At 32.4% G+C, this 15,226-nt stretch overlaps 1 protein-coding gene across 1 annotated transcript in view; it reads left to right on the forward strand.

Moving 5' to 3' along the window:
- Nucleotides 1-4,024: 4,024 nt before the first annotated feature.
- The window catches only part of LOC148949200 (B-cell receptor CD22-like), a 76,412-nt gene continuing 65,210 nt past the window's right edge, over nt 4,025-15,226 (forward strand). Inside the window, exons 1-2 of the mRNA XM_089092649.1 lie at nt 4,025-4,051; nt 12,513-12,663. Of these exons, the coding sequence (XP_088948775.1) occupies nt 4,025-4,051; nt 12,513-12,663 (178 nt within the window). The remainder of the gene's footprint in view (nt 4,052-12,512; nt 12,664-15,226) is intronic.

Below are 15,226 nucleotides of genomic sequence, written 5' to 3' on the forward strand. Positions count from 1 at the left end.
CATAGGCTTGATGCAATATCACTATCCTTTGCTTACATGTGCCGATGCTTACTTGCTTAAGCATAATAACGCACAAATGGCTAAATTTATTGTCTAAGTTAATATGTGTACGAAATACCACATTTTTTATTCTATCTGAAACCTGTGCAAAATATAAATGACTTGAAAAAAAAACATTTATCTATGCACATATATACATATCATTACTTGAATAAACTATCCTTAACTGCACAACTATCCAACTATTCTTAAAAACAAAATACATTTATTAATTAAAAAAAATACATTTATGTCTGTACATATGCACATATGTCCATATCCTTACATGAATAGACTACCCTTACATGCACACCTATCTATCTATCCTTATATGCCCATATGCCTGTTGATTGGAAGTTTCGCTATACACAAATGACTAAACCTATAAGTAAAGTTAGTATACCTATGAAAAGCCATACTTTTATTCTATCTAAACTGACAATCACTGCAATTCAACAGCAACTAAAGAGGTAAGTCAGAAAAGGTAAGTTTTTTCACCTTACATGTAAACATGCTTATTATTTCTTAGCATTCATAATAGTAGGCTAAACCTTTAATCAAAATTATGTTCATTCAATCTGATGCTTTCATTCAATCTGAAGCCTGAAATAGACAAAGATAGATTCATGAAAACCATAGTTTCATTTAATCTGAAACCTGAAACGCATTAAAAGATATAAATAAATTGAATAGAAAAGTAAGAAAAACTACGTTTATTTACCTCACATGTAAACCAATTGTTTATTTTTGGCTTTTCTAACACACAAATTGCTATATCTGTAGTCAAAGTTAGCACATCTACAAAAAACAATTATTTCCATCTGTCTTAAACCTGACGTCCCATTTAAAATTATAAGGGACTCAAAGACAAGGGTAAATAAAGTATCTTTATTTACAAAAAAAAAATCCGAATTCTACCCTACCGTTGGCTCAAATATGGGGCGGGTGGTGATACAGTTTCTTATACCCACCATAACGGTTTAAAATAATGAAGTTTGGCGGCTAATCAAATGAAATACATGGACCAAGTGACCATCCTGAAATAGTACTCATAAAACTAATTTTTTAGCATCAGATAGTCTATATGACTTATTGCTGATAAAGTTTGGAGGTCAAAAGACACTTGGTCAATCTAAAATTTAGTGGGACGACTTTTGAGCAATCTATCTTTTAATAAGGCTCATCTAGATTACATTGCTATCTTTAGGAGTAGCTTTTATGACGGCTACGTATGTGATATAGGAGTGTTGTTGCGAAACCTATATACTGCTGGACGTTAAGCAAACATCAACAAGTGCAGTTTTGGCCAGACAAAAGTCGAATTTTTTCTGCCATTCTTATGCACCAGCTCAAAATTTTTTTTTCAGTGGCCCACTCTAGTGCTAAGAGTACGGATTGTCCTTAAGAAATGGGGTTTGACTCCTGGTGTCACTGGTTATTTGGTTTTAGAATTAGGGACAGTGATGTGACCCTGTAGACTCAGCCAGAGTCAAGTCAGCTCTAAATTTGTACCCGGAGGAGCCCGTGGAAGGTTAACAGGAAGGGTCTACAAAAGTACAGAATTTCAGGACCCCAGAACCCCGTTGCACTTCCTGGCTGAAGGGCCATGAAAAAGAGATCAGCACCACCGGTGCTGATCCAAAAATGTTTTGTTACCACCGATGTAGGTACATGTAGGTACTGTAAAGTCCAGAGCACCATATTCTTTACCTTTATCTTTACTCACACAAAGTGGCAATGGCAAGAAGAATCCCATGGCTTCACTATCCAAAAACTTAAGCTCATAGGGATACATTTATTCCACAATTATAAAGGAATAGCTTGCCATCAAATGGGAATATTCATGTTCGCTGGTATTTTGAAAACCCTTTATAAATCAGTTACGATCTATTGTCTTGTCATCAATTCTGATTATAATGATAGACTAGCTCCCTAAATTTTCGCTCTTCAGGCATGCTATATCTCAAACGCCAGTCGTCCTGGCGTGACTAACAACATTAGTTTAGCCATTTCCTGGCGTAAAATTTCTAGTTTACTGTTATAACTCAATATTTGAGCCTGTTTCTTTTGTATATTGTGCATTATCAGACCATCAGACCCTTGTCTTTCTCAAACTCAAGAGTCCTCATGATGAGATGGAGTGATCTAAGCATGAATTGATCACCTAAAAAATGGTAGTATTTCGGGAGAATGTCCAAGCAGGTGACAACCGCTGATAAGAAGAAAACATTTTTGGTACAGTTATCAGTATTTCTAACAGAGAAGGTGTCAACTGTTATTTCTAAAAGAGAAGGTGTCAGTACCAAAATATTAAGTCACTCAAAGGGAAATCAAACAAATTAATTACCCCTTAAAGACAACCATTTGATCTCATCACTAAAAAACCCAGTCAGACCATCACAAAGTGATTAGTTCATTCATGGCTGGCCTAATGAATGATTAGTAAAAAGTAATCCTTGTTAATGGTAGATCAAACTGTAAACAGGAGAAGCTTAATAAAACTTTATCTTAAGTAGAACGTATCCAGACAATTTAAAATAAAACAACTTGGCTATATAATTTATTGCCTTAGATTTTTCTATCATTACCAAGGCTATAACTGTCATTGTTTTGTCTTGTCATTATATAAACTGTCATTGTTTTTCATTCATCAAATAAACTGCTTTTGGTTTTCCTTATCATCGGACAAGTTGTCATTCTTTTATTTGCCACTGGACAAGTAATCATTCATTTTTATTATCATCGAGAAGGCGTTTTTATTTGTCATCTAACAAAGCGTCATTGTTTTTTATCTTTCATCTGACAAAATGTCATTGTTCTCTGCCATTGAACAGATGTTCATTAGTGAGGTTTTAGCATATATCCAACCTTCCCCGGTTTCAGATGACAAGCTGGCTTTTAAGGCGTTTTTACAAACAAGTGATGAAAAATGGCATAAGGAAAAAATGAGGGTTCACAATTCGTAAGAGGGGGTCTACAAAACTTTATCTGGTTTAGATAATGATGGAATCGTTAGCAGTAGTAGTAGCATCAGTACTAATAGTAGTAGCAGTAGCGGTAGTAATAGCAGCAGTAGTTGGAGTAGTAGTAGTAGGATGCAAATATTGCCTTTTGGCTGTTCCAACATCCCCCCAACAAGACCTGTAAATTTCAAATTCACACACCAGGTCGTTCTTAAGATATTGTTGATACACCCTTTGGACAATCTATAAAAAGACGACGTTTTGTGGTTCAATTCAGCTTCCTCCCTCAATATTTCCTGAAAATTTCATATACTTAGCCATGATTGTAATAGCTGCCACCAAAGTAGCATTAGGAACACTAGTAGCAGTAGTTGTAGGACTGGTAGTCGTATTAACTGTAATATCACTAGCACTGGTAGCAGCAGTAGTGATAGCATGTTGCCTTTTTGTCTTCTGATTATCTCCCTCATCAAGCTCTGGAAGTTCCAACTTAAGACAATTAGCCACTGCTATGATATTGCCGATATGTCCTTTTGATGTACTGTATATCCATAGTGTGTTACAATTCAGTTGAGCTCCCCTCTGAACACCTCCTGAGATTTTCATCTTACTACTCATAGCTTCAGTAGTAGTTGTAAAAGTAGTTGGAGTAGTAGTAGTAGTAGCAGTAGTAGTAGTAATAGGAGTGTCGTGCACTTATTGCATTTTGGTCAATTGGTCTTCCTCTTAAAGCATTCCCTACAAGTTCTATCTTAATACCCAAAGCTATTTTTGAGATACACCGTTTTGAAAATCTGCATGGACATAGTATGTTTTGATTTAGTTCAAATTCTCCCTCAATAATCTCTTCGACTTTAACTTTCATAGGCTTGCCCTTAACAGTACTTATATCATAGCAGTAGTTATAGTAGTAGCAGCAGTCGTAGTAGTCGTAGTATTGTATTAGTAGTAGTAGTAACAATAGTAGCAGCAGTAGTAGCATAGAAGTGTTGCCTTTTGGCCAGTCAAACATCCCCCTCACGATGCCCCGGAAGTTTCACCTTGATACGGTAAGCCATTCAAAAACTATTGCTGATACGCCCTTTTCAGAATCTGTATGCAAATAGTTTGTTGTGATTGAATTCAACGTTACACTTGATATTTATTTATATTAACAGAAAACTGTTAATATTATCTACTCAGAAAACTGGCATTAAACAATGAGCTTTCTAGTAAAATAAAACTAAATAAATGCCTTTATAAAAAAAAAAGCTTTCCACTTCTTTCTCATCGATTTATTTTCTTTGTTTTTAACAAAAGGGCTGCTACACCATCACCTAGTTTAAAACGTAATTTTATTCTCTATTTACCAGTGAAGGAAATAAGAACAGGATAATTTCCTAATAATAAATAATTTTATTATTTATTTACCAATAAAAAAATAAGAATAGAATATTTTCTCCTGCCCTGGTAGTACTTTCTACAAATGCAGTAGTTTTAGTGGTAGTAGTTTTAGTAGCAGTTATAGTAGTAAAAGCCGCGTGCAAATATGGTCTTTCTGGTTTAGTTTAAATTCTTCTTTTTTTCTTTCTTTTATCCAGCGGTATTTCGTCTTCCTTTCTGCGCTTCCTCTTCTTTTTGTGTTCTCAATAATAAGTGTTGTTACATCACGTAATGGATAGAATTAAACCGTTTTGTTTCATTTTCGTACTCCTGAAAAAAAAATCAATCCTGTTCCTTTTTTCTTTTTTTTTATTTAGACTCTGCTTATTTGCAATCTAATTTGTCCCTATTTCTCTATTATCCCTTCACTTTACTACCTATCTTTCTTACTTGTTACTCGACGTCCAATTGCTTTCTACTTTTAAAATTCCTCACATACATAATTTTTTCTCTCCTAGTACATTTTGTCTACCTTTCTCATAAAAACCTTTTTTTTTTCATTAATATGATTTTCCATCAATTAATTTACCATACAAGAATTTCAAAATTCTCATTCTAGCTACTCACGGCGGCAGGGGGCTGCTCCCATTCATTAGGCCTATAACATATAACATTAAAATACAAACTTACAATGCATGTACGTTTTTGTACTTTAAAATATATTCACTTTTCTTATAACACTTTAAAAAACTTTTGACTATATTAAAATAAATAAAAGAAAAAATTAATTATATAACGCCATTTTTTTTTTTAATACATCACATTTCAACACACTCTACTCTCGCTGGGCCTTGCATTGTTAGGTAGCTACAAAAATCCTCAAAACAAATCCCAAAAATAAAATACTTCACAATCCAAGTGAATCGTATCCCCCTCAACATATAAAATAAATTCCACTAGTTTAAAATAAATTCCAAACAAAAATTAAAAAATGACCAAATCTAAAATCTATAATCTAAAAATTCATAAAATCCTATACTATAACTATTCAATTAGATTTAAATTTTACCTAATAAACAAACTTAAAAATACTGAACAAATCCTGAAGCTAACTATTATAATCTGAAAATTCTGATTAAACTCTAAAATCAAAAACTTCATTAAAAGTTTGAAATATTCAACTTAAAATCTGCTCTTATTCCATGTACCAAAATTGAAAACTCCATTTTCTAATCTTCTACCTAGATCCTTACCACAAAATAAAAAAACAACAAACATACAAATATAAAACCTTAAACCCTTAAACCCTATAATTTTTTCTCAACTCTTCTTTTTCTCAACAACACATCCTTGCCCACCAAGACACAAAAACTATTCCCTTCTACTTTATACCAAACACGTTCTCAATTTTCTTACACTTCATAATCCTTATCCTTTTCCATTCTGTTTCCACACGATTTATCACATCATAATCTTCAATCTGCTTTTCTTATCACTTCCATGTGTAATATAAAAAAGTGATACTATGTACACTATTGTCCTTGTATAGGCCTCATCCTCTATTTTTAGGTACACAGCTTTCTCTAAATTAATTACGTCTTTTTTACCTGTAACACTTGCCAATAAATTCCTCAGTCCTGCTACATTTGTTTCTTGTTTTTCACATTCTAACATTACGTGATATTGTGTTTCTAGTACTTTCTCGCATAGCTTACAATTTCTATTACTACCGCTCATATTCATCTTTACCTTTGACTATTCTGCGGGTAACAAATTATGCACAAAGAGAAACATATGTTCTTTAACTTTTGTTTTATAAGCTCTTCTATAAGAGGTGCCTTGGTCAGAAAGAAAAACAGTGTGCCCACTTCACTCTTTACTTAGGCAGCATTGTTGCACTCCCTATGACTGAAAAAAAGTAATAGCTATAGTAATAGTAAAAGTAATAGTATAGTATAGTATAGTGAAAGTAATAGTAATAATAATAGTATAGACAGAGGATATTGGAAATTACAAATCGTGACTGAATATGCCCGTAGGATGCATAAAGATAACCAGGATTAGACTGTTGTAAAATGAAGATTATATAAATAACAAAAAACGAAAACAGCAAAAAATAAGGACATCAGAGTTCTTAATAAAAAGGAAACTGCATTTTGCAACGTTTATCTTATTGCTTCTTGTTAATCCTTATTTATGCAATGTTTTGTGTTTGTTGTTTTGTCTATTCTTGTGTTAACTTATTTTTGTTTTTTTCCTCCATCTTTAGGTAGATTTGCTCTCATTTTTTAGAAATGGCTTTGATCAAATTGAAATGAATCCAAGTTTAAAACAGCGTTCCATTCTTCATGTACGGAATTTGCAACTTTTTAATTAGTATTAAATATATTATAAGAATTACGATCCTTTTACACACTAAAAAAGTGTAAACCTACTAACCTTCGTGCCATACAACGACAGCTAGAGACATTTTTTTTAGTGAATCTAAAAAATATTATGGGACACTCATTGAGATTTAGTCGTCCTATCCTAACTATGGTGTACAATGTATTTTTTTTGCTGGTTCTTAGAGCAGTTTGATATCTTTATTCTATTATTGTTACCCAGAGTTGTTAATTCTGTGATTGCGGTGAAAAACAGAAGTGAGAGGAGAAATCTACTGCTGAAAACGCCTATGCAACTGTTTTGTATTAATTGTATAATTGTATTGTTTCATTTTCGGTTTTTCTATTGATTAATTAAAAAAAACCTTTCCAATGAAGAAGTTTTTCAATGAAAAGTAAAGGCCATATCAAACTTAAGATCAGCAGAAATAAAATTCTATAATAATTCAAACTCAAAAACAACCAGAAAATACCTTTAAAGAATAAATTTAACCCAAAACGAACAGAAATTAAATGAACAACCATAGCAAACAAACATACATACGGTTCCATACAAATGATTATATAAATTTTAGAACAACTAAAATTTAAATTGAATATGCAGATCAAGCATAAAACAAACATGAAATCTTTTACTATTATAGAATCAACAAAAACCAAAATGAAAATGAAATAAATGAACAAACATGCAACAGGTACTAATTTAAATCAATAAATAGATTTTAAAACGAGTAAAACTTAAACTGAATATGCAAATCAAGCTTAAAACGAGCAAATATCCCTACAAACAAGAGTTTGACTACCGTCCCCTTCCCTAACGGTAAATTGCGGCATTGACGCTTTACTAAAAAGAAATTATCTTACAAATACTTTTTTTTATTTATTACAACATTTATCTATTTGCAACATGTGTTTATTACAACATTGAAAATAAAATAAAAGTTACAGTGAAATAAAATCTTTAACTGATGAGCTTTCAGTAATTAATATCATTATCTAACAAACATTCAGTTTAATTTTATTTGTTCTTTCCAAGACTGTTAAAGACAGACATAGTTTTCGCTAGAAACAAGAGTTTAGCTACTGTCCGTTCCCGTAATTGTAAAGTCTAAAGCCTACTGTGTATTTGGCCCTTTACTAAATCAAATTATATTGCGAATATTTTCTTTTGTACTTATTACAACATTGAAAATAAATGTAAATTTTTATTAGCTCTTTCCAAGGCTGTACACGACACGTTTAGTTTTCAGTAAAGTGCCAATAAAGCAATGCGTTTTATACTTTTACCGTTACGAAACGAGGCAGTAGCCAAACTGTTGTTTGAAGTGTTTTATGTTCGTTTGAAACTTGATTTGCACATTCAATTTAAGTTTTACTCGTTTTAAGATTTATTTATTCATTTATATTTGTACCTGTTGTATGTTTGTTTGCTATGATTGTTTATTTAATTTCTTTTCGTTTTTGCTTTTATTTATTCTTTGATAGTAAAAGTTTTGTTTTGTTTTAAGCTTGATATACATTTTCAATTTAAGTTCTGCACAATTTAAGGTTTATTTATTCATTTATATTAGTACCTGATGTATGTTTTTATGCTATGATTTCTTATTTAATTTCTGTTCGTTTTGGGTTTCATTTATTCTTTAACAGTAATTTCTTTTCATTTTGACTTTGAATTAGTATAACTGTTTTTTTTCTGCAGAACTTAAGTTTAACATGGCCTTTACTTTTCTTTCAAAAACTTTTTTATCGGAATTTTTTTTTATTAATTTTTGTTCGTTTTTGATTGCAAAAAGTTTCAATTTTTTAAAATACCTTATTTCAAAATCAAACTTTTTTTTCAAAATCTAATATTCATAAAAGTATCAAAACTAGTATCAAAGTAACAACAAGAAAGTAACAATATATTAAATTAAAGAAAGTATCAAAGTAAGCAAATTATCAAAGTAATAATAAGCAACTTGCATAGCTTGCAGCCCTTGCCTCGTAAATCAAAAGTTTCCCGGTAAATCCATAAATCCAAGTTTCAAAGTAAACAAAGTATCAAATTAACAATAATCACTTGTATTATTAACAGCCCTTTCCCCGAAGCTGAGAGAAGGATTCAACCCCAGAAACACAGTTATTTGGCCTTTGGACTATTTTGAACAAAATGGACTTCTCAAAATTTTACTGGGAAGCGTTTGGAAATAAGGTGTGGGGGGAGGGGGGCTAGTTGCCCTTTGATAATTTTTGCCTCTTAAAAAAAGAACTAGAAGTTTCAATTTCCATCCAAATGAGCCCCCTCCTAGGTTGATATGACCGCCCCTTCCACAAAAACCTTATATGTTAACACTGGATAAGTTGTAAACCTTACAAATCTTGTCCCAGGGGCTATAGGGGACTTTTCAACATTTAACTTATAGTTATTTGAATTTTGGACTATTTAGAACAAATGACTATTTTATAATTTTAACTGGAGGCATTTGGAGAAGCGCAAAGGGCATATGTTTAGCGCATAAGGAGCAGGTGGCTGTTTCCATCTGATCACTTTCCACTCTTAAAAGGGCAAAAGCAATTTTGATTTACAATTGAATGAGCCTCCTCCAAATTTTATACGACCACGCCTTCCATATGAACCTTTTATGTTAATGATGGGTAACTAACATAATTTATATTCCTTTCCCTGAGGGCTGGGGGGGGGGTTCAAACGTGTAACCATACTTATTTGACATTTGGACTATTTTCAACAAAATATCTATCTAAAAATTTTGATCCAATACATCTGGGGAAAAGAGGCCGTGGGGGGAGGGTCTTGTTGCCCTCCAATCACTTTTGACTCTTAAAAAGGAACTACAAATTTCAATTGTAAGTCAAATAATATTCCTCCAAAGTCTATACGATCACTGCTTCCATAAGAATCTTATATGATCCTGAAGAATAATTTACAACCCTTGTCTCCGGACTTTGGAAATCAAAATCTCGAAATTTTGATAGGAGGAATTTGGGGAAAAAATGGGAGAGTTAGATGCCCCCAACCACTTTTCACTCTAAAAAACAGCACTAGGGCTTCCAATTTCCGATTGAATGATCCCCCTCTGAAGTTTATACGACCACCCCTTTCAAAAAAAAATCATATGCCCCTAGGGCATAACTTACAACACCTGCCCCCCGGCTCTGGGGGGTTATGTCGACGCTGGATTTTTTTTTTATTTGATTTTTGAACCATTTTTAACAAGCTGGCTATCTCAAAATCTTTTATAGGATACATTTGGGAAAAAAGATTATGAGGGGGGACTAGTTGCCCTCTGATTACTTTTGAATCTCAAAAAAGGCACTAGAACTTTAGATCTCCAATTTATTGAGCCCCTTTTGAAGTTTATACGACCTAATCTTCCACATGAGGTGGGTTTTGGAAGAAAATAAGAATAATAATCAAACATTAAAGCCTTATGGCCTTTATTATAGGCAACGCTATAGTCTTGGCTCTGATTAAAATATCAGAGTTTTAATCCTCCATTCACAATCGGCAAGAATCTCAGTGTTTCCACTTTTATTTTCAAACAATCTGGAAAACCTTAGTGATTTTCGGTAGAAAATCGGTAGATGACTCTCAGAATTCGGTAGAATTTCAGAAAGAATTATTTTTATTATGTATTGTGTTTTCGGAGTTGTTCGAGCGATTTGCGAGTAAAGTACCACATTCTAAAAGTTCAGATTGCAGTTCTACAAGCCAAATGGGATTCCAGAAAGAAAAAACGGGTTTTCGTCAATCAATTTTGTCAAACTTGACAAAGGGAAGCAGCTAGAAGCTCGAAAAAATGATGAAATGTATTTGGTTTTGTAACCAAACGTAGTCGTATGTCATTCTGACTTTAAAACTGTTTAATTAAGACATTTTTCTTCAGCAACCCTACTTTTTTCACTTATTCAGGCTCCACATGGCAGCCCACTAAGTTCAGAACGGTAACAGAAAATCCGGATGAATTCTGAACACCAGGCCTTTAGCCATTGAGTCTGTGTCAAGTGGATAAATTTTTTTTTACCACCATCCTATGGAATAAAATACAAAGTCTCAGCTCATTAATATTCATATAACTAAAAAAAAAAAATAGCGCAGCTTTCAAATATATAGACTATATTAAATTCACTAATACAAAGGAATCTGTCTTCCACCGCTGATGTTTAACGCGGCGGAAAATGGTTTAGGACCAATCTATAGAAAACAGTAAGAACACACTCTAAATAGAACGAACGACTGACGACGATAGAACGACTGACGGGAAGCAAAACAAAGTTTCATCATTGGTTCTGCTGTTATGTTTTTTGTATTGTGAATTAATTAACTAAATTAAAGAACTTAAAGAGCCGGTCGTTTCGCCATAATGGCAAAAATCGAGGTAGAAAGCGGCAAAATTAGGGCTTAAACGGAAAGGCATACGGCATTTTACAAAATGAAGAAGAAAGGCTATACACGAAAGAAATAAAATGCGAGACCAAACACATAAGACTGGGGAAAGAGATTTTCTATAAGCAATCTATTGCCTTCAGTTGTACAGAGCAACTACATATAAAGTCTAATTTTTGTCATATTTCATTCAATTTTTAGTAACCATATTTCTTTGGACTATTTGAACTTACTGAATCAGCTGGATCCATATATTTTTAGTTCCTATCCTGCTTCCATCTTCTTTCTGCTAGCCAGCACCTATTTTTAGCTTATGAATTGAAATAATAACAAACGTTGAAGGTGTTTAAATGATTAAAAACAGAAAATCAATGCAACCACTGTGAAATGGATAGTGGGCAATGTTCATATATGTGCCAGCAAATTCAAATCGTGCTGTCTCAACTGTCTGTGACGTGGCTGCATTCTTTTAACCCGAGACAATAACCCTAAAGACCACAGACAACAATCATGCATAAAATAAAGAATGGCCACAAAGTAACATTTTCCTGGGACTTAGTTTTCTGGAGATTTTTGGTAGTTTCAGTCTCTTCTTTTTTTTCGGGAGATAGATTATAAATTAGGTAGATCTCCCGAAAAATCGGCTGGAGTGGAAACACCGAAGAATCTATATATTTTTATATAGTAAGGCACTCTAACTTAGATGAAAGACAAATGAAGATTATTTACTGAAGCTAAATTGGCACGAATTGATGGTTCGGCAAAACCAGAGGGGCAGAAGACAGCTATCAGTCATAAAGAATATAACATGCAACCAGGTGTCCTGAGAACACCGAAATGTCTTGGATAAATAAATAGGTTTCATAAAAACTTTAAGTGACATGCGTCTGGCCTAAACTTAGTAAACCGTACATATATGGAATCAGTGTCAAAATCAGACATCTTTTTTACTATATATGAGAACAAAAAACTATCAATCGAGTTTATATTATGTAATTCAATAAAACTAAGAAGCCTTATACTTTCTTAAAGCAAGGGTTTTCGAACTGTGTATACAGTATTTTTTTATAGTTATTTTTTGTTGGTTTAAAAGGAAAACAAAAACAAAACGGATTGCTTTGAACAAGGTCTCGGACGTTCAATTGTAACGCATGACGTTTCATTGCCAAAGGCTTCCAAAACGTTTCCAAAAGGGACTTTAATACGGGTCAGTGCAATATTGGTAAACATTTTCAAAAATTTTTGTTCACAAATTATTTGACCTATTGAGAAGTATTGGCCTAAATAAACTAAGGGTTGTCACTCCAGCTGCCTCTTAACAAAAGACACCTTACTTTACATCTTTTCTTATGTATGTCTGTTATTATTATTTATTTCTAGGTGGGGATTCATGAAGTCGAAACAACTAGAAGCACAATTCTGTTCACGCCAACTGCATCAGATGATAAGAAGCGACTTACATGTCGTGCCACCAACCACATGGTTTCAGGGCTAAATTTCATTGAAGAAAGTACCGGACTTCCTGTAGAATGTACGTTGAGATTGATAGTGCTGAGTTGAACTTGAAAGAATGAATAGTTATATTTAATAACCATCTTAAGTGCTTGTCATGAAAACCTAATAGTACTAAAGACAACCAAGGCTACTAATAAGTCTCCTTTAGACTGTATTCCTACGCAAAGGAACGTACTGTATATCAACCCCTTTAGACCTATTTAACTTCTCCAATATTTTTTAGCTTATGTCAAATATTTTGCTTGTTTATCTGTATTTTGACGTAATTAACGAGCTGCCCCAACTTGAGTCCCCAAATAAATCTCTGTTCTTGTCCTTTATCTATGTGTTCAGTTGGAGGATTTAATTTATTTTCGAAAAGACTCTAATGAGCTGTCCCTTCCAAAGTTATTTTATAACAAGTCATTTTAATGAGGAGGAAACAAAATTTACTTAAGCACCTTTTGAACCTTTATATCTTCAGAAATATCTTCAGAAAATAATACCTTATAACTGAAAAATATGAGACTTTACACTTTAGAAGATATTCATTGAATTTTCTAAGTTTGGCTCCAAAAAGTATGCGCGTAGGAACAGAATTAAAAATCAACTAGCTGAAGTGAAATTTTAAATAAAATATATGTTTATCGGTAAGGGAATAAATAAGAAAATATAACCTGAAGCCAGTTCAGCTGTTTTGATATGCATAGGTGATCCCATTTTACAAGTTTCTACAAAAACTATTTCTACGCGAAGTGTCGTGGTGAAAAGAAAATAAAAAATGTAATACATTGTGCCCACATCACTCTTTACTCAGGCAGCGCTGTTGTGCTGTCTATGATTATATGTTTGTTTTTTCATTCCTAAATTTGCGGTATCAGGTATTACTAAAGTTCTGATTTGCCTCTACTCTTTTATCATAGTGTTAGATGGATGTTGAATCTTCTTTTGAACGAGTCATTCCAGAACATCATTCCAGATTGAAGTGCAAAGTCAAATGACGTTGATCTTCAAATACTCCGTTCTCTGCTTTCCATCCTCAATATAATTGAACCGAGCTATGTTTCTTCCTGTCTTTCTTGTCGGTTGGGGGCACAATACAATGCAGCTCTAGAGATGGAGGTGAATTGTAACCAGTTAAAAACGCCGTATAGGATGGTTAGCCCAACATAGATCAATAGATCCAAAGGCCAGTTCATTCCTTGGATGGGCAACAACCTTGGATTTTAGCTATCCTTGGCATTGGAGGTAGTATTCCGGCTTTGATTGAACCTATGACGGATTTGTAATAAACAATTTACATTGCACCTTTAATGATTCACTTATTAACTACTAAAGTTTTCTACTGACTGGTTAAGAAGCTACTAACTATTTAACAAATAACTAGTTATTTATAATAACTAGCTACTTATGATTTTCTCATAACCCATTATGAATTGTGTATTAAAGTTTCTAATGAATAAATTGTCTTTTTTACACTCTTCAAATTCTTTACATAACATTTTTCACTTGTAGATTTTTTTTTCAAAGAACCATACTATTTTGGAAGATTTCTTGCCAATTATAATTTCAAGCTAGAGTTTTTATTGAAATGACCGGATAAATTTACGACTTGAAACGAAATCCAATCTAAGAAACAATAGTTCTAATAAGAAACTTAGCAAAAAAGTGCGATGGGATTTCTCGAAGATGCAATAAATTTAGGCCTTTGCTTTTCTCATAGATTTTAAAGATTTAACAACTTTTCAAACTAGGATGTCCCTTAAACGAAAATGTTTTGGTAATGCCAAAAAATCTATTGAAAATAAATGGGAATAAGAGTCTGGGGGTGTGTGCTGATAACACAAATTTAACTATCTAGATAGCATCATTAAAAAGAAATGTGGATACAGAGAAGATGCAAAAAGGAAGAATGGCCATTATATGCATAAGCTTTAAAAGTTCAAAACCTCCCCTACCTCAACACCCTCTGCTATGGAGTAATTATTTCTGCCTTCGATAGTTAAAGAACTAGACAGACCTTGTGACTATTTCCAATACGTATAAATTATTCTATTTGAATATTGTTGATGTAGCTTTTTTGTGTCAGGACTTGCCTATGCCTTATTGCATCGCTAATTTACTCGCAAGTTTGTATATATTTAAATTTTGGTGAAACGGAATGGATATTTTTAAACTTGAAATCAGGAAAATATTTTAATTTAGGGAATGTTAGGACATTAAATAATAAAATATAAATAATAAAATATTTAATTTAGAGAATTATATATATATATATATATATATATATATATATATATATATATATATATATATATATATATATATATATATATATATATATATATATATATATATATATATATATATATATATATATATATATATATATATATATATATATATATATATATATATATATATATATATATATATATATATATATATATATATATATATATATATATATATATATATATATTTGTGTGTGTGTGTATATATACTATCTTGATAAGTGAGTAATAATTGTGTATAGAGGCTATGTATTTATGTATGCATATATATATATATATGTATGTTCTAAGAAGCGGTTCCATATT

Source organism: Artemia sp. Qi Xiang Cuo, chromosome 8 (assembly GCF_049724085.1).
Source record: "Artemia sp. Qi Xiang Cuo chromosome 8, ASM4972408v1, whole genome shotgun sequence".
Classification (NCBI taxonomy): domain Eukaryota; kingdom Metazoa; phylum Arthropoda; class Branchiopoda; order Anostraca; family Artemiidae; genus Artemia; species Artemia sp. Qi Xiang Cuo.